Here is a 25,794-nt window from a genome sequence, read left to right as displayed (position 1 = left end):
TATAACAATATGGGGATGAGGTATTTGGATGGGCTATTTACAGATGGGCTATGTACAGGTGCAATGATCTGTCAGCTGTTCTGACAGCTGATGCTTAAAGTTAGTGAGGGAGACATTAGTCTCCAGCTTCAGTGATTTTTGCAGTTTGTTCCAGTCATTGGCAGCAGAGAACTGGAAGGAAAGGCGGCCAAAGGGGGAATTGGCTTTGGGGGTGACCAGTGAAATATACCTGCTGGATCGCGTGCCAGGGGTGGGTGCTGCTATGGTGACCAGTGAGCTGAGATAAGGGCGGGGCTTTACCTAGCAAAGACTTATAGATGACCTGGAGCCAGTGGGTTTGGCGACGAATATGAAGCGAGGGCCAGCATACGAGGGTATGTGTGTGGTGATTTCGGCAGGTTACCTTAGTGATCCCAGGCACAGGGACTATGGTGGTCTGCTTGAAACATGTTGGTATTACAGACTAAGACAGGGAAAGGTTGAAAGTGTCAGAACACTTTTAACACAAAACACTTGCCAGTTGGTCAGCGCATGCTCGGAGTACACGTCCTGAATGTTGACCTGGGCTCCCGAGTGGCGCAGCGGTCTAAGGCATTACATCTCAGTGCAAAAGGCATCACTATAGTACCTGGTTTCGCATCCAGGCTGTATCACATCCAGCCGTGAGTGGGAGCCCCATAGGGTGGAGCACAATTTGACCAGTGTCATCCAGGTTTGCCCGGAGTAGGCTGTCATTTTAACTGAAATAAATAAATAAAATAAAGGTCTTAGTGATCACACAGTCGTCTGGAACAGCTGATTCTCTCATGAATGTTTCAGTGTTACTTGCCTCGAAGCTAGTACACAAGTAATTTAGCTCACCTGGTAGGCTCCAGCTCTCGGCTGTGCTTCCCTTTGTAGTCTGTAACAGTTTGCAAGCCCTGCCACATTTGAGGAGCGTCGGAGCCGGTGAAGTACGATTCGATCTTAGTCATGTATTGACGCTTTTGCCTTGTGGAACCTACTTAGTATGGTGTGCTTAACCTGTCCAACACTTACACTGTTGAATTGCAGATGATTGATACAAGGAGAAGAGGCCATTTCAGACAATTAAGCAATACCCAAAGTGCCGCGGCACAAGGTTTTGCTTATTTTCCTTCACCTTGTCTCCTTTTCTTATGTCCTACCATAATAGATGTTTACTACGATTTAATATGCTTGCTATTAGCAATATTATTTACTTTACTATCTTACGCACTTCACCTGAACAAAAATAATGCAGATTAATATTTCCGCGCGGAAATGTACAAAATTTAGAACATCGCGATGTCTGTTCTAAAATAGTGTTATCTCGCGGTACCTGTGCGCGTAACTTAGCTTCATTCCACCACGGAGAAGCCAGTGGAAGGTTACGGTTACAGCTCGAGTGGATACTTTAATTTGCAACCACGTAGAAACTGACAGAAAGGAACATTTATATACACTTGTTTTATTGACTGAAAGGACATAAATTTAGCAACATATTACGGACTGGAATCTAGGAAGAATTTTGTGATCTTCAAAGAAACTAGCTAGTGTGCTAACAAAGAAAATACTTTCTCTTGACAAATAACCCTCTCTATTCTCTTTAGTTATGAGTCATGTGGTCGTCGATAATCAACACGGTCTAGATCAGCAGGTGAGTGTTTTACTTAATTTATTTAATAACATTATAACTTAGGAAATATGGAGTTAGGACAGCTAAAATAACGTTCCGTCAGCTAGCGAAGCGTATGCTAAGCTACCAAGCTAAAGCGGTTCGTAGCAAAGCTAATGTTAGCCAGCTAACTGCGTGGATGTGGCTGGTAAAATGGTGGTTGGTGTGTCGCCGGTGACATTCTGTGGCGATGGCGGATGCTGCCTAGCAATATTCAGTTTTGGGTAGTTAGACAATTTATTTGTTTCAACGATTACATATAGTGAACACTTGCTATCAATAACTGTATGTTAATGTAGTTCGCTAGCTGACAGTCGAAAATACATATTTTAGTGTTTTAATGTGTAATTAGCCAGGCTAGTTGGCTACACGTAACAGGTCGGTATCGATTGCGTAGTTGATCTCACGGCAATCTTAACCAGGCGTGCTTAGGCCTTGGTTAATGTTGGCTATCTAGCTACAGAACCAATACTTGTTAGCAACATAGATAACTACCTAGGTGACATTTGATATTCAGATACATTTAGCGTGCTAGTTTACGTTAGCTAGCTATCTTAGCTGGTTGGATTGATTACATTTTACCGGCCGGTAAAAGTAACTGCTGAGTCTTGAAACGTGGCGCAGGAAATAACAATCGCCAGTACTGTAGGTGAATAAAGTAACCTACTCCAGACTGCGTTTACAAAGCCAATCTACCATTGACTAGCTAGTGAGTTAATGTCGGGTTTTAGTTGTGTAAAACACAGCTAGTTAACTTTCTTTTAATACATGTTAAGTGGATATAGGTCTATATATATAACGTTACTTCGCCGGTATAATCGTGTTTGGATATAACGTTAGTCAGCAGAACAACGCTTCGATCACACCGACAGTATCATCTGGATTTGTATGCAGCAAGAGTTAAACATTCACTTTATGCTGCTGCCACTTCTGTCAAGCCACCTACTCATACAGTTTGACGCATACGGTCGATAAATCCAACTTGTGCACTGCAACTGCTGCTGCAACGCAATGCTGCAAGGCAAACGCAGCGTTTCATCGGACATGAATATAATTCTAGTGTACCAAAATGCCACCACTGTTGGTGTGATGGAAGCGTTAGTCTTGGATATTTTGCACGTGATTCACTATGGTGGTAAAGCCTTGATCACACCTTTAATGTCACTACATTTTGTTACACCAGAAGTACATGACAGTCTAACGGAACGCACTGTTTGCCTTGCAGCATTATGTTGTAGTGCGTCCTATTTGGTGCATGTGCTGGATTTATCTAAATAAAGGGCTTGACAGAAACGTAACGAAGGTGAAAATTCGATAAATCCAACATATGCACTGCCTCTGCAACTTTATGTACTTCTGGTGTACCAAAATGCAATGACCTGTTCAGTGCATGTGTCTATCCCCACGAGACACAATCATGGCAAGCAGATTAAAATACCTGAACCAACTATATTACTTTGGGGACAGGTCAAAATGCACATGAAACAATGATAGAAATGTAGCTAGTGTGCTGTTGCTAGCTAATTTGCTGTGGGAAAACATTGGGTTGTTATTTTAGCTGGAATGCATATGGCTCTTTTTTTTTTATCCGGATCTTTGTAGAATCTTGACCCATGTTGGTTCATACAAAACCGTGTGTTCTCTACTCTGACAATTTAACCATAAATATAAAGGGGAAACCTAGTTTGGTTTTCTGTGGATTTTATATGGCGTTTGGAAGCAAACTTTTTAAGGTGCATTACCACCGACTAGAGTGTGTACCAAGTTCATCTTTCAATCTCCCACGTTATGCTCTTAAAAACTAATGAGGAAATGGGAAATGTGGGACCCACAGCGCCTAAAGTATCTAAAATAGAATCAATTTCTGTTTTGGCGCTTGGCAAGCAGTTCGGGTGAAATGATTGACTAATGTGTTTGTGTACATTTATTTTGCAGCACAAGCAACTTGGGTGGTCTGGTCAGCATTTAACAGGCTGATCAAACCTGTAGCGTTCCGTGCGTCTGTGTAGCTAGGCGCTAAAATAGAACTTGTAATGCGTCTCAATTGGTTGCCGACTGCTGATCAAATCAGCAGAAGAAAGATGATCGGGGAATAGGGCTGGCCCTTAGTATACTTTTGCATTTGGAAAGTATTCAGACCCCTTCAGTTTTTCCACACTTTATTTTAGACTTATCTAAAATGGATTCAATACTTCCCCCCTCATCAATACCCCATAATGACAAAGCAAGGAAAGGTTTGTAGACACTTGCCAATTCATAAAATATAGATTTACATACGTATACAGATTTACATAAGTATTTAGACTCTTTGCTATGAGACTTGAAATTGAGCAAGGGTGCACCCTGTTTTCATTTATCAACCTTGATGTCTCTACAACTTGGAGTCCACCGGTGGTAAATTCAATTGATTGGACCTGATTTGGAAAGGTGCACATCTGTATATAAGGTCCCACAGTTGACAGTGGATGTCAGAGCAAATACGAAGCCATGAGGTTTAAGGAATTGTCTGTAGAGCTCCAAGACAGGATTGTGTCGAGGCACAGATCTGGGGAAGGGTACCAAATAATGCCTGCAGCGTTGAAGGTCCCCAAGAACACAGTAGCCTCCATCATTCTTATAATGGAAGAAGTTTGGAACCAACAACTCTTTCTCGAGCTCTCTGACCGGCCAAACTGAACAGCTGGGGGAGAAGGGCCCGTGACCCAGAACCTGATGGTCACTGACAGAGCTCCAGAATACTTCTGTGGAGATGGGGGCACCTTCCAGAAGGACACAACCATCTCTGCAGCACCCCACCAATCAGGCCTTTATGGTAGTGACCAGACAGAACCAACTCCCCAGTAAAAGGCACATGACAGCCTGCTTGGAAGCACCTAAAATAACCCTCAGACCATGAGAAACAAGATTCACTGGTCTGATGACCTGAGTGCCACGCAACTCATCACCTAGACAATACTATTACAATGGTGAAGCGGGGAGGCAGTATCATGTTGGGATGTTTTTCAACGGCGGGGACTGGGAGAGTAGTCGAAAGATGAACAGAGCAAAGTACAGTGAGAGCCTTGATGACAACCTCTTCCAGAGTGCGCAGGACCTCAGACTGGGGTGACGGTTTCCCTTCCAACAGGACAACAACCCTTAGCACACAGCCAAAGCAATGCAAGAATGGCTTCGTGACAAGTCTCCTGAATATCCTTGGCCCGGCCAGAGCCTGGACTTGAACCAGATCCAACATCTCTGGAGAGACCCGAACATAGCTGTGCAGCGACATTCCCCATACAACCCGACAGAGGTTGAGAGGATCTGCAGAGAAGAATGTGAGGAACTCTCCAAATACAGGGGTGCCAAGAAGACTCCAGGCTGCCATTGGCGCTTCAACGATGCTCTGAGTAAAGGGTCTGCATACTTATGTAAATGTATTATTTCTGTTTTTTTCTGTTTTCACTTTGTCATTATGGGGTATTGTGTGTAGATTGGGGGGGAAACAATTTAATCAAATTTAGAATAAGGCTGTAACGTAACAATGTGGAACCTGGTAAGGGGTCTGAACACTTTCTGAATGCACGGTACAGGCTATCCTTCATACTGAACTTGAAACTGTCCAATTAGTGCTAGGATCAGACTTTTGGCACTTTGCGCCATCATATTTGGAAGCATTAATTCACCCCGTGGTTGTATTTGACCATGCTTGTGGTAAAATCACTTGATGCACTCCAACAGTATATTTGTGTTTTCAGCTTGCTGGCCTAGACTTGAACTCTGACGGACAGGGAGGAGGCACAGGCAGTAAGTATTAACAGATAATAATTTGCTTTCAGTGTAGCTCATTGTGGCGATCTTCATTGATGGCTTTACCATACTATTTGTTTCTAAATGTGTGAACTGATAGTCCTACCATTTTCCACTTCCTAGGGCGTTACATTCCACCTCACTTGAGGAACAAAGAAGTTTCCAAAAACGGTAAGCGTTATCTTTGACACCCAATAAATCACATACAAGACATCAGCCCCGACTTGTATTACCAGGGTACAGACTCACTCTGAGCGAGGTCTTCTGCCGATTTGTTACCAGTTCCCAATTCTATAGGTCTGCCTGTCTGCTTGTTTCAGGCTTGCACCCCCCCCGAAAAACTCCCATGCTCTCCATTTAAATATGGATGGATAACAAAGGACTTGTCGTTAATGAAGGTGTGCAATACGTTTTGGCTAGTGTTTTAATGGGTTCGGGACATGTTGAAATTACAACTTCGACCAGAATTCCATGCATTTGTCAGTTAATCTCCAAGTTAATTGAAGCACTGTTGCATCAATCTAAGTTACATTTTTTTTACCGTCAAATTTCGGACCCCTCTATGAAAAGGGGAGACTCACTAACACAATGGTGTTTTGCTCTACGACCCCCACAAGTCTCTGAACCGTTTGGGCTACAAACTAATGAGACCACATTATGGAAAGGAGAAATTCTCACAAACACTATGGCGTTCTCCATTTTTCTCAAGGACCCCCACAAGGGTCACGGGACTCTTCTGAAGATAACCGGTAGCACTTTTAAGAATAATAATTGAATATTACAGGTAGTTTTGTGACACCAAAAAAGGGGTTAAATGTGTGTTTTAAAAAAAAGTTTTTAGTTTTTAAAAACATATCTCCTAGATTTAAGATGCGCGTTAACCTTGTATCTTGTGATTCATTTTCTGTGTCCTTTTATGAGTGTGTTTTCTATGGGTTTTAGAAATAGAGGCCAAAATCAATATTTTTTTGATACCCAAAGGGGCCTTAACATTCGTAATCAAATAGTATGACTATGGGTCATGTAGCTGTCGTAAAACAATTCATATGTCAGCTTAGCCCCCCCCCCACACACACACACACACCGTTTTAGACTAAATAATTACATTTTGTTAAATACAGTTCCCTATTGTAGAAGTTTTGGAAAGAAAATAAACCCAGGGGTTGCGTTAGAATTCCGAAGTCTGCATTTTCAATGCGCTGTCCATCAGAAAAGCAGATGTAACTTTTTTTATTCATCTATTTAGCCTTGGTATTTTCACAAGCCTCAAATTAATTAGATTATTGTGGACTGTCAAATGTAGTGTATTTTACTTTTAATTGTACAACAACGCCTATTTGGAGAACAACAAAAAATATATTAAGCCATATTGCCCAGCCCTACAATGATGTACAACCTGATTTGTGTCTTTCTTGACTAACAACTCTTGGCTCACAGGCGTGTAAATAATAAAATTATGTTCACATGACCTGGAATACTTAATGTACAAATGTCGCCCTTCTACCTGTGTAAGGAGTTTACCGCAAGCCAATGTTTCTACAGCTCTCAATAAACGTAATGGCGTTCTTAACCTCTTGCTCTTACTTGGCAAGCAGGCGTCCCATCTAGAGCTCTGGAAATGCAAATGCGCTACGCTAAATGCTAATAGTATTAGTTAAAACTCAAACGTTCATTAAAATACACATGCAGGGTATTGAATTAAAGCTACACTCGTTGTGAATCCAGGCAACAAGTCAGATTTTTAAAATGCTTTTCGGCGAAAGCATGAGAAGCTATTATCTGATAGCATGTAACACCACAAAAGACCCGCAGGGGACGTAAACAAAATAATTAGCATATTCGGCGCTACACAAACCGCACAATAAAATATAAAACATTCATTACCTTTGACCATCTTCTTTGTTGGCACTCCTAGATGTCCCATAATCACTATTGGGTCTTTTTTCCGATTAAATCGGTCCATATATAGCCTAGATATCGTTCTATGTAGACTGTATGATAAACGGGGAAAAAATAGCGTTTCATAACGTAACGTCATTTTTTAAAATTCAAAAAGTCGACGATAAACTTTCACAAAACACTTTGAAATACTTTTGTAATGCAACTTTAGGTATTAGTACACGTTAATAAACGATAAAATTCATCAGGAGGCGATGTAAATTCTATAGGTGTCGTCTGGAAAAACATCTGGTCGGAGACCGGAGGGAAGGAGTTCCCTTGATTCGGTTCAACCAAGAATCAAAGCTGAATCAAATGACAAGACTCTAGACATCGTGTGGAAGCTGTAGGCACTGAAACCTCGGTCTCATGTAATTCGGTTCACTTTGAACAATTCCTGGAAGTAGCGCAAGGATATTTATTTCCATTTTCAGTGATCAGGTTTTCCTGCGCTTTTCGATGAAACTCACGTTCTGTTATAGTCACAGCCGTGATTTAAACAGTTTTAGAAATGTCTGAGTGTTTTCTATCCACACATACTAATCATATGCATATACTATATTCCTGGCATGAGTAGCAGGGCGCTGAAATGTTGCACGATTTTTAACAGAATGTTAGAAAAATTAGGGGGTAGGAGGAAGAGGTTAACAAATAAGGAAACGTGCCGCCTGAGGTCCTATTGATCGTCGTGTAAAGCTGCCACTTGTTGACAAGTCATTTCTACATGTCACCCGACCATCCGGGGGTGACACAACACTGGAATGGGGTCCGTATTGCTCACTACGTTTGGTTCATACAGCTTTTAGCTGCTAAAAGCGGTTGTAATAAAATGAGCGGTGTCTCTTTTCTTCCTAGAAATGTTGATCTAACGGTTTAAGCTACAAAATATTGTGACCCCATGACTGAAAGATGAGTCTCTCAGGAACATTGTCTTCTGTTTCCCTCAGAATGTCTTAGAACAGACTGGGCAGGAGCAGGCTGTAAACCAGACTGGTGGAAAAAACATCTGATCTCTTCTACACAGAAGATTATACACAATTGCCTGTTTTCCTCAACTTCCCAATACATTTCTAATGAATTTCAAACCATAACTCCTTCTGATTTAAATATTATTACAAATCAGTCAATCAATTTTACTATCATAGCTCAAAGAAGAAGAAAAAAAGTTAACATTGATTGTTTATTTCATAACTTTTTTTTACCCCTCATTTCTCCCCAATTTCGTGGTATCACATTATTAGTAGTTACTGTCTTTTCTCATCGCTAAAACTCCCGTACGGACTCGGGAGAGACGAAGGTCGAGAGCCGTGCGTCCTCCGAAACACAACCCAGTCAAGCTACACTGCACTGTGCCCGGCCCACCACAGGAGTTGCTAGTGCGCGATGAGACAAGGATATCCCTGCCGGCCTAACCCAGACGATGCTTGGCCAATTGTGCGCCGCCCCATGGGCCTTCCGGTCGCGGCCGGCTGCAACAGAGCCTGGGCTCGAACCCAGAATCTCTGGTGGCACAGCTAGCACTGCGGTGCAGTGCCCTAGACCACTACACCACCCGGGAGGCCATGACTTTTTTAACATGGTGGGGCAGTGATTATTTTTTCGGGGCATGTGTCAAAAGTCTGGAAACCCTTGAGATGCATACACCAAAAATTGCAGAGGATACTGTACAATTGTTTCAATCGTGGCAACTTTTTTTCTAGACCTGGCCCAACAAAAATACTTCCAGTTAATGCACAAGAGAAATCATCAACATTCTCTCTGCCATTTCTGAATAATCTGCATGATTGTTGGATTTGGAAAGTTACCAGTTGTGTTTACTGCTCGCTGCCACTGGGTCCAACAGATCACAATATTCTTAAGGGAAAGACAAGCCGGTGTCCTAAGAAAACATTCTCATGCTAACTAGGCTAGCACTGACTTGCCTCTGAGAAGTTGTACACATTAAATGCCAGAGTGTATCCCAATGAACATCTCATTAATCATGGTAAAGCGTTTCTTGGGTTAGCTTCATCTCACACTTTTGTGACATTGTTTTTTATTTTTATCCCACATTCAGAAAATGCTTATTCCTCTGGTAGACAGTACGGTTATTCAGTGCCACCTCCAGTGAACTTCTGTAAGTGCCTTCCGTCTCCTTTGTGCTGAGGGCACCCTGCATTTGTAGTTGCATGAAATGGCCTTTTACACACCAGAAACACCAATGTGGGTTTTTCCAGGTGCACAGATTCCACCAGCGTAAACTGAATCTGTGTATATGGAACCCAATGTGAAGGGGATTAGACTTTTGAAAAACAATGCGACACCCAGCTTCAAACCTGAAACGGATTTGCTTTTTTTTCTGCTGGTTTTGCTCAGATGCTGCTTACAAATTATATGTGAGGGAACAGGATATGATAGCTCCATCTAGGCCAATGCATTAGATTTTGGAAATTATTTTGCTGACATTGCAGAACATCTCATTTTAACATCTTATTATAGCTGCTTTCAATGATGAGCTATCCGTATTGAGAACTTGTTTTGTGTGTGTGTGTGCGCCATCTTGCACATGTTCTAACCCACAGTATTTTCCATATTGTAAGCCTTACAATATGTAGTGTCCCTGAAAGTTTTATTTAAGCAGTACCCTCAATGCCACCAAAGACACAAAAATAACTATACACCTGGTTGGGATAACTGTATAGCCGGTAACTATTAGTGTCATGTCAAACTACTCTTGCATCAGCCAACTTATGGAAGGAGAACCTGTTTTTATAGCCTCCTTCCCCTGTACCTTTGCTTAGGTTACTGGCCTCTCGGGAGCTAGACTTTTACCACTTTAACAATGGGGTCTGGTCAGACAGAAATGGTATACCTGTGTACCTGCATGCCACGTAGGCTATTCCCCTAAGAGAACACCACACCCAATTCCCACTACCGGGAATAGGGTATCACTTGATAATATGCAGCCATGGACTGGTATCAAAGCTGTGTGTTCTAGTATGCAGTAGCTTGCCTCTGTTGCATGGTTGTTTAAAATTGATTTTTTTTGTGAGATTCTGTCCTGCGTCGCTAGAATGGCTGTATTACTAATGCCAATGGGAGCTGCAGTATGCTCAATGCTAACATCCTTATGTTGTGTATCTGCAGTAGGAATACAGCTGTATCAAAACAAACCTTTGGTATGTAGTATTTACTACCTTCTGGACATTCTAGGAGTATACAAATTGAATGGAATCAAAGCAGGGACTCCTGTATGAAGGAAATGTTGCACATTTGATGAGCTTAAATAGCTATTAGCCTTTACTTTGGAATCATTCCAATAGGCACTGTAATTAACCAAGGAAAACCTTGTGTAACTTATTGGGGTCTGAAATTGTGCGGCTTAGATGTAAGGCCTTCGCTTGTCTTTAGCATTGTGCCATGCGTATTGATGTCAGAGCTTGCACTGTGCTGCTGTAGGGGGTGACTGATCTGAATCCTGATTGGTTATGTGATTCCTCTATCCTTCCACCTTAATCTGTGTTAACTCTACTGTCCAAAAATAGTCCCTCCATAAAGAGTAAGCAGACCTGCTAATTTTACTGTCTGATTGAACATTGGCTAAGCGACTCTATACTTTCATATAGTATATTGCTTACTGTTGGAGTCTTCAACTCAAGTAATTTAGACAGAATTGTCTTTTATTAATGTAGCTCATTCAGCCTGCACCAATCTGAATTACACGTTATTGCATCCCTTGTGTTAATGCACAATTTGCATCAATAGAGGACTAGGCTAAATGAACAAGTATTTCTGGACCCCTTGTCCAACATGAAACTAGCTGACTCAGTTTCTTAGCAATGCCTCTGAATGGTAGTCTTTGATCCTACAGAATGTGGCTACTGGCTAGCGCTGTGTGCATAGTGCACAGGGATATGAACAGTGTGTGTTTGTGCACAGCACTAGGCCTGGTCTGAAGCCTCAGCTGGTGTGTGTATTCACCACATTAGGTTTGCCCTGTGTGTGAGAAATCTGGTGTTGAAGGAGCCGCTGAGGACCCACAGGTGGATGTGGAAGCTGCTGCTTACTACATATTTAGGCTACCTTTTATCTGAAGCTTTACCACCTTGAAGTGAAAGAAAAACCCTATGGGTTGGGGCTGTTTGTCACGTCTGGCAGTGGTGAAACCCTAAACGGTCCCCTGACCAGCCTGCTGCCTAGCCTGCACTCATAATGGTGTTGCCACCAATGGGAAAGATGAGACGGTCAGCATGCAGAGCTGGGCATATCGCTGTCGTGAATGTCCCCACCTCAGATGGGGGCCTGATCTTGTATTGTAGGATTCTTTGGAAGTATAGGTTTTCTGCAGAGATGTTCTGTTGTGAACTCATACTGCCAAGTTCATTCAGTTGGCCTCCCTTTTTACAAGGTTGAATCTCTAAAATATAGTTTTAGAAGTCCTTTGATCAATAGTCACTAGCTTTTCCAAATCCCATTTGAAAGGAGGGTGATGGAACTGATATTTTAATAGTGATGTGAGTATTTTCCTTTGTCTGTGGGCTTGGGAGTCCAATCTATCCCCTTCGTAGTCTCTGAACATGACAACCCCATAGTACACTTTCTCTACCTCCGTCTCATCATCCCCCTCTTCCTTTCATTCCCCTCACCCTGTCCATGAAGACTCTCCAGGAGGATGGGACAGCGGACGCAGCAACGGCTTTGCCAATGGTTACCACGACAACCGCAATACGGGCTTCGGGGGACGCGGCGGGCCTCCCCGAAATGACAGAGGTGGGCGTGGCAGCTACCGCGGTAACGGCATGGGTGGCGCCTCGTTTAGTCAGCCAATGCACATCGCAGGTGGGGAAACCTACTGTGCCAAATTGTATTTATCTATTCCGCAGTAATAACCAATACTATTAGACTAATGCAGGTAGTAGATATTGTATTATGCTCTAGGTCCTACTGTGCATATAGACACATCTTTACTCGGTAATACTAGTAATGACTACTAATAGACTATCTGCAGAGGCAGAATTTCCTTGAGTCACCAGTAACTGAAATAATGTAAGAATAAAATACTTAATACAAATAAGACTCCTTTACTTAAGACGGGTATAGCTATGTTTTATTGATAAAATACGCAGACAATACTTGAAAGATACAGAAAAAAAACGCCCTTGCAGATTCAGTATATCCTATACTCCAATCATTCGATCATATCCATTTACCAAAATGGCTGTTTGCTTCCCAGGCAATATTTGAATGGTGGTACTCACTAAGCTATCCACTCTCTCTCGCTAGGGTTTAGTGGTGGACAGGATGGTGGCGGCTGGGGAGGTACTCCCAGACAAGACGCGGCCTATAACAGCTTTGGCGGGAGGGGAAAGTCTTCTTTCTACAACGACCGTGGATCATCAGGGGGCAGAGGGTACGTACCAGTCAGCGGAATGTATTTTGCTATACAAGTAGGTGTGTGTTCAGACAGCTGATGATTGTGAAGTGTGTTGAGCAGTGTATCTGTGTGTCTGTTGTAGTTATCAGCGTGGAGGTTATGGCGGTGGAGGCAACAACCGCTGGCAGGAAGACTCCAGGGACGATGAGGACTGGTCCAAACCCAGCCCCGCCAACGAACGCTTGGAAGCGTGAGTCACACTCTTCTCCTCTCAACTGTTACATTGGCCAAAACCAGTGTGTCTAGGAGTTCTGCAACTTTAAGTGTGCCATTTTATATAAGCATCCCCACCATATTGATCTTAGACTCACTCTTACAGCTGGGAGTGTGCAATAGGAGTGTTCAGCAATTTTGGGTAACTTTTTTAATGAGTCATGTTAGGTGTTGTCTAATGTGATGTCCTCTAACCCAATCTTTTTCCGCTCATCCAGGGAGCTGTTCTCAAGCGGCAACACAGGTATTAACTTTGAGAAATACGACGACATTCCGGTGGAGGCCACTGGATCCAACTGCCCGCCACACATTGATAGTGTAAGTCACGTGGCTTTACAGGCAACAATTGTCTTGTAGATCAAGGGAAACACGCTATGGAACACTTTCAAGTAACTCTTGTTGACAAAAGTTAAGAGTAGAAGTGATCCAAAACTAACAGCGCATGTGTTTTGGTATTTCAGTTCCATGATGTGGACATGGGTGAGATCATCATGAGCAACATTGCCCTGACCCACTACACGCGGCCCACCCCTGTCCAGAAATACGCTATCCCGGTCATAAAGTCCAAGAGAGACCTCATGGCTTGTGCTCAGACTGGTAAGAGAATGAATGAAGAAGCTTTACTTCAAGGTGAGAGACGGTAGCGGAAGGATTCGCTAGAGGATAAAATGGAATTGAGCCTGTTTAGGGACTTTAATTTGATTCTCTTGCATTACAAATTTAGCTAAATATTTAAAACATGTTTGGGGATTTTCTTTCAGACCCGCAAAAATGAATGATTATTGTATTGAGTAAATGAATGACTTTTCCTTTCCTCAGGCTCGGGTAAGACTGCAGCCTTCCTGGTGCCAGTGTTGAGCCAGATCTACACACAGGGGCCTGGAGACGCTGCAGCGGCTGGCAAGAACGGACAGGTACACTCGCATACGAGCATCCTGCAACGTTGAGCTTTTCAATAAATCTGAAACGCTGCTTTTCTGTGAAAGCAATTAAATTGCCCCCTCCCGACTTGCAGGTGTGCTATTTATTTATGTGGTGTGTTGAGGTTGACCAACACTTGTTGCTTCCCTCCACAGGACAGTGGTAAATATGGGCGCCGTAAGCAGTATCCTCTCTCCCTGGTCCTGGCTCCCACCAGAGAACTGGCCCTGCAGATCTACGAAGAGTCCAGAAAGGTGTGGGCTAAAACTCCACCCACAGACAGACAAAACCATACACGATGGACAGACCATGAATGGTGTTGTAGTGACACCAGTATAGTAGAGTAGCCTTGTTGCGGCTAAGGAAGATGGTGAACTGAATGTTACTGATTCCCAACAGGCTGATTGATTGCAACTAGATAAATTAAATGTATTTTCTTGGCATGCACACTTTCCCTGTACTGTGTGTGTTATGGAGGGGCAAAATGCCCTGTGCCATGTCTTCTGGTTCCATCTTTAATCACTGGTACAATCTTATACCGTGTCAAAATGAATGCGCATCAAGTTCTATGTAACATAAGTGTTCATCTCGGTAACATCTGTTATAGAACGATACTCCAAAGACAATGAAAAGGTGATGGTTGAAACTTGAATTATGGCTGTACTAGTGTTCTGAACTGTCCTGTGTATCTCTTAGTTTGCGTACCGCTCCCGTGTGCGTCCCTGTGTGGTGTACGGGGGGGCTGACATCGGTCAGCAGATCAGAGACCTGGAGCGAGGCTGCCACCTTCTGGTGGCCACACCCGGGCGCCTGGTGGATATGATGGAAAGGGGCAAGATTGGCCTCGACTACTGCAAGTGAGTGGGGCAGGCGCTAACACTAACAAATTGGCTAACGCCAAAGAGTTTGCTAAAGCTAACGAGAACTTGTTAGCTAACTCATTAGCACTGGTTAACTAGTGCTGACGAGTTGGCTAGTGTTAATGATAATGAGTTGGCTAATGTTTTGTCCAACACTAACATAAGTGAGTGACCAAAGTGCTAAGTGAGCTGTTTCTGTCATCCCTGTCAGCTACCTGGTGCTGGACGAGGCTGACAGGATGTTGGACATGGGTTTTGAGCCCCAGATCAGACGCATCGTGGAGCAGGACACCATGCCCCCTAAAGGGATCCGTCAGACCATGATGTTCAGTGCTACCTTCCCCAAGGAGATCCAGGTACACAAGCATGCACCAGTAGTGATGCAAGCTTGAGAAATAGAGTAAAATCCTGGGTGCGTGTTTCTGACTGTGTGTATTTCTGACTGTTAGATGCTGGCGCGTGATTTCCTAGAGGACTATATCTTCCTGGCCGTGGGCCGCGTGGGCTCCACCTCAGAAAACATCACCCAGAAAGTAGTGTGGGTGGAGGATGGTGACAAGAGATCCTTCCTCCTGGACCTGCTCAACGCTACAGGTAAGGAACGCACACATCAACTCTACCCCATAACCCTCAAACCCTTTTACACACGCTCACGTTCTCACACCAAACTCCATCATTCACACAGGTATAACGTTCAATCCAATGATGTATATTAGCTCTGGATTGCTGCTGATATGTATTGGTCATTGAGAGGCTCTGAAGCCACCGGTCGGCCATATTGGCACTCCCCAGTAGGAGCCGTCCTCCATAGGAATTAATGCAATTCTACACTATTTCAATTCATGTTTCCAGGACGAAATTACATGTTTTTAATTATTTTGTGTTGTATTGGGCACAGTAACATTAGTAAAGTCAAATGTTTACTTTAAAGATGTTTTTATATATTTTGTCTCAAAATATAATTAAGTGTGCATTAAGGTGGTCAGTAATAAAATTAAATGTGGAAAACATAAATGTAGACATTAAGAAATGCATTTCTATAGCTTCCAAAATGTTTTTTACAATAGTGGGGCAGTGCCAAGATGGAGACACGGTGGCTTCAACACTAGTTGGTTAACTAGTGTGTGTATATGTGTAGATCTAAATCATTGGTTTAGTCACAGATGTATTGAAACTAATTGATGATACTTGCTACGGTGTTTATCTAAAAGGGTACATTTGTTAGCCTTTTCCCTTGCCCCCACCCCCAAACACCTGTTAGTCTGTATGCCCAAAGTAAATGAACTGCCCCATGGACATGTGTCTCCTAAACTAGTTGACATAATGAACCTTCACCATTCTCCCCTGGGTGAAACGGAGGGTGGATGATTGGGAAAGCGCTAGTTATTACATATCTGTTAAGAACTGTTAAGTTACTCCACACTGCCTTTGGTTTACTCTACTGGGCGGTTTGGTTTTATTTAGTCATACCCAGTGATGCTCCTGATGTTCAGGAGGCTGCAGTGACACCCGGTAAGTATTATTATGGTACTATAACCCCCAGTCTGACCCTCCCAACTGGTAAACATCCCACTCCATCCTTTTCCCTTCCCTGGTCCCCAACCCTCTATTTCTCCTTTCATAATTTCTCAAAAGAGCTTTAGGGCCAGACATAATGGTTGTAGTCTCAGGGCCCGGGGAATCCTACCCTTAGGTCAGGGGTGGGCAACTCGAGGCCTGGGGAACTGTGGTGTGCAGGCTTTTGTTCCAGCCCAACACGAAGACTAAATTACAGCCCTCCAGGACCAGGGTTTGCAAACCCTGTCATTAGAACCAGCAGTAACGCTTACCATCCTCAAAGAAGGATGTTAATTGGAGCACAGCTTTGGTGTTTTTGGCTTGGTGTTACTGTCTGGGTGTTACACACACACACGTGTGGGAGATTTTAAGGACACGTTGGGCTGTTGCCGTTGTAAACTGAGCTACACTCTGTTAGTCAACTGTCTAAAGGAGCTACGTCTCCTATAAAAGCAGGTTTAGTCCATCTATGTTAAAGGGGGAAAAAATATAAATTAACTGTTTTGTGGTGGGAAAGATAGACGATGAGTTTCCAATGACCTCATCGGTGTTGAACCAATTATGAGTAGGCGTTGTCATAGGAAACACTTCTATGTTTTTTTATGACAAAACATGATGAATATGAAGTTAAACATTTTAGAAACAGCTGATTCAACTAATCAGTTTGATTAGTTGGTTATTTGATTCAGCTGTGTAGTGCTAGGATAAAAACCAAAATGTGCACCCCTTGAGGTCTTGAGTTTTGTGAACACTAAGCCCTGATTTGAATATTTAGAATAGACATAATGCCTTCTGTGACATTAGCACAGATATTATGACTGTATAGGTGAATGTTTTTGCCATATGCTACTAGCCTTCACCTATCCAAACATGTGAAATCAGCAATTATTCCAAGGAAGGCAGGATGCATTTTTAAGACACTCAAACCTGGTCCTGTTCTCTTCATCGCTCAGTGTTGCCATGCCAACCTTACCCTAATGCAGCCTGCTGCCTACCCGTTACTGAATGCTGCTGCTGTTGAATTAGACGTAGGGTCATCAGAGAATGTCAACAATGACACCACCACATGCCCCCATCCAGTTTCACACTTGACCGTTTGTGCCGATAGCCATTAAAGCAGTGTTGGTCCACTGCTGACAAAACTGAGACTACTCATTTACTAGTACTATTCCAAATGGCTGTGAGTACATTTTGAGTTATGGGACATCTGGCTAATTCTGTTATGAGGACATTTGGCATAACTCTGCAAAACCGAACCATTTGCATTTAATAATTTGTCAGTGAAAACCATCATACCAGTTGGCATAGCGGGACAAGAAATTAAAAAATATGGTGACAGCAAAAGCCAGCACAATGGTATGCGTTGCTAGGGTGACTTCAGTAAACAAAGAATGCTAATGAACATCGGGTAGAAAACATTTTAAAAAGTGTTCGCATTGATTGACAAAAGTTTGAATATTTGAACTTTGTCTGCATCTACCGTGGCATTCACTGCCAGGCTTCACGGCATTTACCGTGAGTGCAAATGCACTACATGACCAAAAGTATTCTCCTTCAAATTGGCGGATTTGGCTATTTCAGTCACAACAGGTGTATAAAATTGAGCACACAGCCATGCACTCTTCATTGACAAACATTGTCAGTAGAATGGCGCTTAAAAATGGTCTCCTCGGTTGCAACACTACAGCGTTCCAAACTGCCTCTGGAACCAACGTTAGCACAAGAACTGTTCGTTGGGAGCTTCATGAAATGGATTTCCATGACCGAGCAGCCACACACAAGCTTAAGATCACTATGCACTATGAGTGGCATAAAGCTTGCCACCGTTGGACTTTGGAGCAGTGGAAACACATTCTCTGGAGTGAATAATCAAGCTTCACCATCTGACGGTCTGACCAACAAATCTGGAGAAGGCTAGGTGGTGGAGGAGGAATATTGGTCTGGGGCTGTTTTTCATGGTTCGGCTAAGCCCCTTAGTTCCAGTGAGGGGAAATCTTGACTCTACAATGACATTCTAGATGATTCAGTGCTTCCAACTCAATGGCACCCGTTTGGGTTAGGCCTTTTCCTGTTTCAGCCTGACAATGCCCCCGTGCACAAAGCATGGGCCATAATGGTTTGTCAAGATCTGTGTGGAGAAACTTGACTGTCCTGCACAGAGCCCTGACCCCACCACCCATTTGAACACCTTTGGGATGAATTGGAACGACCGACCGACTGCAAGTCAGGCCTAATCGCCCAACATCTGTGCCCGACCTCACTGATGGTCTTGTGGCTGAATGGAAGCAATTCCCGGCAGCCATGTTCCAACATCTAGTGGAAAGCTTTCCCAGAAGAGTGGAGGCTGTTATAGCAGCAAAGTAGGGACCAACTCCATATTTATGCCTGTTTATTTTTTGAATGAGATGTTCGATGTACAGGTGTCCACATACTTTTGTATGCTGAATAAGCATGTTATGAGAATTGAGACCCTCACAAGTTTGACAAAATTACCTTTCAGTATAATACGGCTATTTAGGCCTTGGCCCACCTCCTTTTGTAGCGCTTCATTAGAAGCACAAGTTACTGTCCACTCAAAGATTAGCTGCAATTTAGCACGAAAGGTTCTGATAAATGTGATTGGTTGAAGATGATGTAGGCCTACATCAGAATATCAGATCTCAACAATTGAAGTGTTTAACATCACCAGTACCACATCTTTTATATTTTTATATATATATATATATATATATATATTGCACTTATTACAATATATATATATATATATTGTAATAAGTGCAATATATATATATATATATATATATTGTAATAAGTGCAATGTGACTGTAGAAGAGACGTGTTGGAATGTCTGACAAGGGCCATAATGCAGGGCTGTCCTGCACCATCTGGGACATGTGGTCACCCTATCAGCACCTGCTCTGTTAGCGCAGCACCATTTTTTTTTTTTCTGATCCCATCGCCCCTCTCATTGTCTGAAGTCTTTATCCTGCTCATAGCCTGTGCACTAAGTACTCAACGTTTGCTTGATTTTCTTTTCATCTCTTTCGCGCGCTCTCGCTACGTCTCCTCTTCACTCTGTCTAGGTAAGGAGTCTCTGACATTGGTGTTTGTGGAGACCAAAAAGGGAGCAGACGCCCTGGAGGACTTCCTGTATCGTGAGGGCTACGCCTGCACCAGTATCCACGGTGATCGCTCCCAGAGAGACCGAGAAGAGGCGCTGAACCAGTTCCGCTCTGGCCGCTGCCCCATCCTGGTGGCCACCGCGGTACGGCAACACACACACCCCTTCTGTCTAGACAGTGATGTCATTTCCCCCTTTTTATCCTACACGCATTAAAACGTATCGGGATTTGTATTGAAGCTACTACAATCGTAACGATGATCACCACCTGAAAGGTTTTCGCCATTGCTGGTTGCATCATGTTTCCCTCTGTCTTCTCCTCCAGGTGGCTGCGCGGGGTCTGGACATCTCTAACGTCAAGCACGTCATCAACTTTGACCTGCCCAGCGACATAGAGGAGTATGTCCACCGTATCGGTCGTACAGGCCGCGTGGGGAACCTGGGTGAGTGGGACTAGTGTTTGAGGGGGGTTCTCCTATCATGACCCATTATGTGTGTGTGTGTGTGTGTGTGTGTGTGTGTGTGTGTGTGGGATTTTGACCCAGCTCTAACACACCAAGATTGTGTTCGAGGTCATGCGAAGGAAAACGTTTTAGAACATTTTGATACCAAAACAAGAATGAGCTTTTTTCTTGTTTGCTGCATAATTAACATGACTCGGACTAAACAGATAAATCACCAAATTATTATTGGATTCACATATTGTTAGTGATAGCTAGGTCACATGCGTCACTCACCTTGTGTATCAGGTTCTGTTGTCTGTCTGACATTCGGTTAGTTGTATAATTAGAATGGTGTGCTTAGCTCTGCACAACAGTAGATTGTTCCGTTGTGTTGGAGAGTGCATTACCACACTGGTGCCGTTGAATAACGGTGTTTGTGTTGGCCATGCGCCTCTGTGTATTACATCTGATACGACTGGGATGGTAGCTAGTCTGAACAGACTCAGCAACATGTTGTAGAAACATGAGAATAACTGAGGATAAACAGTAAAACTACACTATTATATTACTTAAGATCTCACACCTCATGAATTGTCTTTTTAAGAAGCCTAAAGTCTTTCAAGAACTGAAGTTGCTCATTCCACCGCATGCCCTGGAGAGTTGCGCTGCATGATATGTGTGTAGCGTATTGAGAGCTGTCTGCGTTTTGTAGGTCTGGCCACGTCGTTCTTCAACGACAAGAACAGCAACATCACCAAAGACCTGCTGGACATCCTGGTGGAGGCCAAGCAGGAGGTACCATCCTGGCTGGAGAGCCTGGGTTATGAGAACCAGCACAAGGGCAACACAGGACGCGGACGCTCCAAGAGGTGCACGCACAACTTTTTCAGGGATGTTAATGTCCCACCAATGGTTTTAGATCAGAAAGGAGCTTGTCAAGAAAGGAGAAGAGCTACATGTTCTGAGTGTATCAACTTTTGTTCTCTCGCTCCGCTAGGTTCTCCTCTGGTGGATTTGGTGCCAGGGACTACCGTCAGACACCCGGTGGTGGCGGCTTTGGCGGTGGTGGTGGGCGCGGAGGCCCACGCACCGGGGGTTACGGAGGAGGCGGAAGCCGTGGCGGCTTTGGTGGAGGTAAGCGCTAGGCCCTTTTCAGAACCATTTGAAGAGCCACTCTAAATGTCCCTTAATTTTTATCCATGATGATTTGGAATTCCTGACTCAATCATGTGTGAGGGGTCATCCATATAGATTAATTCAGTAACTCACATACAGCTATCATAACAATCTACTGACCCATGACCTCTGTCCTTCCCAGGTGGCTTTGGAGGCGGGAACTCCTATGGTGGCAACGATGCAGGCTACGGTGGCAACTACAGCCACTCCGGTAGTGGAACAGACTGGTGGGGCAACTAGTCATAGAAACCCGGTTGCCACGCCAACCAAACCGATCCCCTCACGGAAACCACATGTTGACTACGCCAGACTAAAATACCCCCGCTCACTCAACCCTGTGTAGTTTTCACTGACACACAGTACATTACACACATTGCGATTCTCTGCCCCTTCGCTTCTCTCACATGGAGAACGACGCAACGCGAAGATATAACCAGCGTGATGCCAATCCACTGGAGAAGAGCAGAGATTTGCACACTTAAGATTAAGAGTGCGCATGTAAGGATGCTGACATGTATTGTCTGATATAGCAACTCTAGACTTTCGTTGTTCAAAACAGCACATCCTTTTTTCTTTGTATAAACAAAAATAAGAACCTAAAAGAATAACCTGAGGATCATTTGTATGTTAATGTACTGTGCCTTTTGAATTTAGACAGGACTAATTCTGTTGTCATTTCACCAAATGAATGTGGCCAAGAGCTCTAAATTGTATTTTATTTTGGGGGTGAAAAAAGAAACAGAAAAAAAAAGCTTGTACTTAATCAAACCTTGGCAAACACTGGGGGCATTGTGACTCGCTCGAGTCATGAATCCATTTGAACCTTTCAAAATTGTCGCAGGGTCATCATGTAGCCTTTTATCGAGTTCAAACAGCTAACTTCACTGTAGCGTCCGACCTCACTGGGCCGTACTCCTAGTTTGGCCAATAACTGTATTCTAATCTTTAAAGGACGAAGAGTTCGATTACTTTTTAATTTTTTCGCTCACTCTATCCTGGATAGGCTCCTCTAAAGATACGGTAGTCTTTCCAATAGCCATTCCAGTTGTGATCTCTTAACACGGAAAGTCGTTAAAATCAATGCTATCAAACACACACTAGGGTTTAATTCAAACAAACACTCAATGACTTGACTTGACAGTGTTATGGCAGCTAGTAAGTTACCTGCCACTAGCTACATTAACTGGGCAGTGTTTTTTGGTTTGTTTACATTTGAAGAGCGGGCGCATGCGCGTGGTATTGTAAAATTGGCAGTTTTGAGTTAAATGTTTCTTCTATAAACATGTATCAAAACAAAAAATGCCCGCCATCTTGGAAGTGAAGTTCAAAATGGCTGCACAAGGACCACAGCGTCTGGGGGGGGGGGGGCAGGGGGGAACGATAGCGTCGGGGAGGCACGGTGTGGTGCAGCGTTAACATTAAACAGTCTTACCGTTGACCGCCGAGCCGGTATTCTACGCATGCTAGTGTTTTGTTTTTTGGTCAAGGAGATATAAGACAAATGAACCGAGTCGCAGGCTTAACTTAATTACAAACGTTTTCTCTTTTCAAGCTGTGTTGGAGGGGCATGGTTCATCTGAGACAAGCAGTAGGAGGACCATCACTAAGGGTTAACCAGTCAGAAAGCAAAGGGACTGGACAGCAGGACAGTTGTCGCTGGGGTTATGGGGTGAAGGTCAAGGGTTATCAGTGTACTGCCATCGCTTTGGTTTCCATTGCTCCTTGCTGTGAAGGTGGCCAAAGACTGGGGACTGTTGTCCCCTTCATTATGGTACATGTGTACTGTCAACTCTGGGAGGTAGTCAGCTTTAGATGTGTATGAAGCTCTGGTTCTGACTGGCCAGACAAGGCTTTTCCCCTCGAAGAGCAGCAGCCAACGAGAGGAGGAGAGATGGGGCATTGGAGTATCTCTAAGTGCACTACGTTTCTTAAGTGTATTGTGCCTTTTGAACTTTTTAAATGTATTCACTTTAAAAGCGGATGCACTGACAGTGAGAACTTGGATTGAAAGGTGCTACTTGAGTTTGTGTGTAGGCCCTTGTTTGTTGTCGTGCCCATCAAGTTTTACAAAAGTTATTTTATTGCACATCTAGAGTTTTATATAAATGTCTTGAATACATGTCCTTAAGCTTCCAAATATTGTGTGTGAGGAGATTGTGGGGAAAAACGCAGCTTGTTTACAAAGGGGAAGGGTTCTCAACATTTAAACAGGATTTATTTGGGACCAGGGGATTTAGCAGTTGGGAATTTAGCCATTTGCACACAGATTTCTAGATTCTACTTTTGCTGCTAGTTTTGTGTAATTTATTAAGCATTTCTGAGAGATATTTATTTTTGTAAGCCTCAAAGTGATTCTTTGAAAGTTACAAGAAACTTGACCAAAAGACGGTAACAAAAACACTGGCACTTGAATGTTGAATGTCACCTGTATGCGTGAAAAAATTATATATTTCGGGGTAGTGTGAGCTTTTTAATGTTTAAGACATATTGGACTCAGTCAAAAATAATAATATCCACAGACGTCAGGGCCTGAGGCCTTGAAACATCTCTAAATATTATATAGTCAAATTGGCCTTCAAAAAGAGAAATGGAATTAATCAAACATGCCAAGGTTTGGAATTAAAGTTGTTAAAAGAGCGAAATCTAATTTTCCTAAATCTATCAGTGCAGAACTGTTCGGGATTCTCAAATTGTATGCATTGTTTATAATAACTCTTTATTCTAATTTGACCTGATTTATATTTATAAAAATATCCAGTGTATGTCTGGCACATGACAATCTTAAAAAACAATGTGGTTTATTCTCTATTGTTGCATTTGCATATGGCACCTCTGGGGATTGTTCCCTCAGAGTATTGAGCAGGTCTCAGATGCAGTAGTGTTACCCACAGTAGCAGCACATCAACTGCTAGCCTGGCCACAGGAAGAATAGGCTACAAGCACCACTTGCTCAGTGCCTTGAGGAAGAACAACCCAGAGCTCTTTAGACTTAGACTTTGCTTTCTGTACTAGCTTAGAGGCTAATGCACAGCATGGGAAAAGACTCAGCTGTGTAATTATTGTATGATTTTACCTAAATAAAGTTTGAATGCAAAAGTACCATATTATAAAAATCAAGCATATCTTAAGACTTGTGTTATACATCTAGGACAGACTAGATCCTGGAGTGGCTGTGGAGAGGTGCAGCGAAGTTGGCGTTGATTTGATGGGCTTCAGTTCATTTGAGAGATTTTATTGTTAACACCATGTTTCACTTGTCTCATTTATGAAATTCTTCTGTTATCATATCAGGGTTGTGTTGTGTTCAATAGTGCACAATTTCGCCAAATGTTTTGCAATTTAAAATGAAGATGCACATTCTTAATGGGCAAGTTTGGGTAGTACACCTGTGCTCTGTTTCAACATTCCTACTGAACACAACCCTGTTGTGATCAAGTCACTGGTTATTGAGTTGAATACCAGAAGCATTTAGGATTATCTGACCACAAATCAGTGGTTGAGGTTAAGAGCATGCTTGATGATCCCTGCACGCACATACAGGTTTTAGTGGGGGTTGCTGTGCAGGAACACACACTGGTGCGCTCACACACTAACACATTATTCATGCAAATGTACTTGCACACTTGTTCTACCAGATATGCACACACTGCCTCTCAGACAACCTATTAGCCTGTTCAGTCCTATATGTGAGTGTGCTCTGCTTAACAGGCAGGACAGACACATGGACATGTCATACATGATCGACAGGTAAGAACACAGCGTTTGTTTACTGTGTTTTATGATATAAAAAAATATATATATGTCCAGTTATAATTATGACTGTCAGACTTTTATTCTCAGAATTCCGAAATGGCATTTTAGTGTTGGCTCCATGGTGATGTTATAATGCAACATGTCCTCGTTACATTGTGTTGATTTTGAAGGGTCTTGTGCTTGTTACCTTTTTTTTTTTTTATGCTTTTTTTTTTTGCCCATGACTAAAATTCAAAACAGTTTTCAGAACACTACTTATAAACTGCAAATACATTACTAGGTATTTTGTTAACCATTCGTGAAACTGAATCCTTGTATATCAATAGTTCATGTATTTATTCACACTTAATACTAAACTATCCAGTAAGGTGCCTGTAGTCATGTCAATGAAAAACATGACTTTTATGATTAACAAGCTCCATGTATATAACGCTATTAACATTTATACGCGGTCTGAACCGTTTATAAACAGACCTATCCTGCATTGTTGGTGTGCATGGTTTCAGATCTTTAAAATGTCTGGTGTCAAAACCAAATCTACAAACCTTGGTTTGGGAACATTCACTGGAGTGACGGGCGCCCTAACAAATTCCTGCCATAGGCCAATCCAGTGTTGTGATCGGCTATAAATGAGCCTTCTGTTAGCGATGCGCTGCATAGCGGACTGTTTAGCTAGCTCGCCGGGTTGATCAGTAATCGCCGAACGATTTTAGAGACACAGCAGCTTGATAACAAAATTAATTGGGGTAAAAATTACAATAGGTATACTATACCTTCCGTTGAGTGGAATCTACCTGCTAAACGTAGCTAGATTACTTGTTAGCCAGCAAAACGAAATGCAGACAGCACTAGCAAACACTATAAAACGAGTCACCTAATTTTAGGCAGTAGCCAATATTCAGTGAATTTGAATAGTATTCAGACCCATTTGACTT

At 42.9% G+C, this 25,794-nt stretch overlaps 1 protein-coding gene across 7 annotated transcripts; it reads left to right on the top strand.

Annotated features, from left to right (window-relative positions):
- Positions 1-1,348: 1,348 nt before the first annotated feature.
- LOC124044022 (ATP-dependent RNA helicase DDX3X-like) lies at positions 1,349-24,205 on the top strand. Of its 7 annotated transcripts, none has more exons than XM_046363360.1 (20): positions 1,349-1,657; positions 5,413-5,461; positions 5,588-5,635; positions 9,459-9,518; positions 12,041-12,151; positions 12,665-12,791; positions 12,898-13,005; positions 13,247-13,346; positions 13,490-13,625; positions 13,848-13,942; positions 14,105-14,203; positions 14,646-14,806; positions 15,021-15,165; positions 15,259-15,403; positions 16,274-16,321; positions 19,450-19,631; positions 19,813-19,930; positions 20,643-20,799; positions 20,928-21,064; positions 21,249-24,205. In XM_046363360.1, exons 1-20 carry the CDS (start codon positions 1,613-1,615, stop codon positions 21,344-21,346), a joined length of 2,169 nt encoding a protein of 722 aa, XP_046219316.1. In that variant the 5' UTR covers positions 1,349-1,612; the 3' UTR covers positions 21,347-24,205. The 7 variants fall into 7 exon arrangements, with proteins under 7 accessions (XP_046219316.1, XP_046219290.1, XP_046219325.1 ...); XM_046363334.1 differs by having other exon boundaries at positions 12,041-12,220; XM_046363369.1 differs by lacking the exon at positions 9,459-9,518.
- The last annotated feature ends 1,589 nt before the right edge of the window (positions 24,206-25,794 follow it).

The sequence above is a fragment of the Oncorhynchus gorbuscha genome, linkage group LG01 (assembly GCF_021184085.1).
Source record: "Oncorhynchus gorbuscha isolate QuinsamMale2020 ecotype Even-year linkage group LG01, OgorEven_v1.0, whole genome shotgun sequence".
NCBI classification, from domain to species: domain Eukaryota; kingdom Metazoa; phylum Chordata; class Actinopteri; order Salmoniformes; family Salmonidae; genus Oncorhynchus; species Oncorhynchus gorbuscha.
The sequence above is the reverse complement of the archived record's forward strand: the minus strand, read 5'-3'. Positions and strand labels throughout refer to the sequence as shown.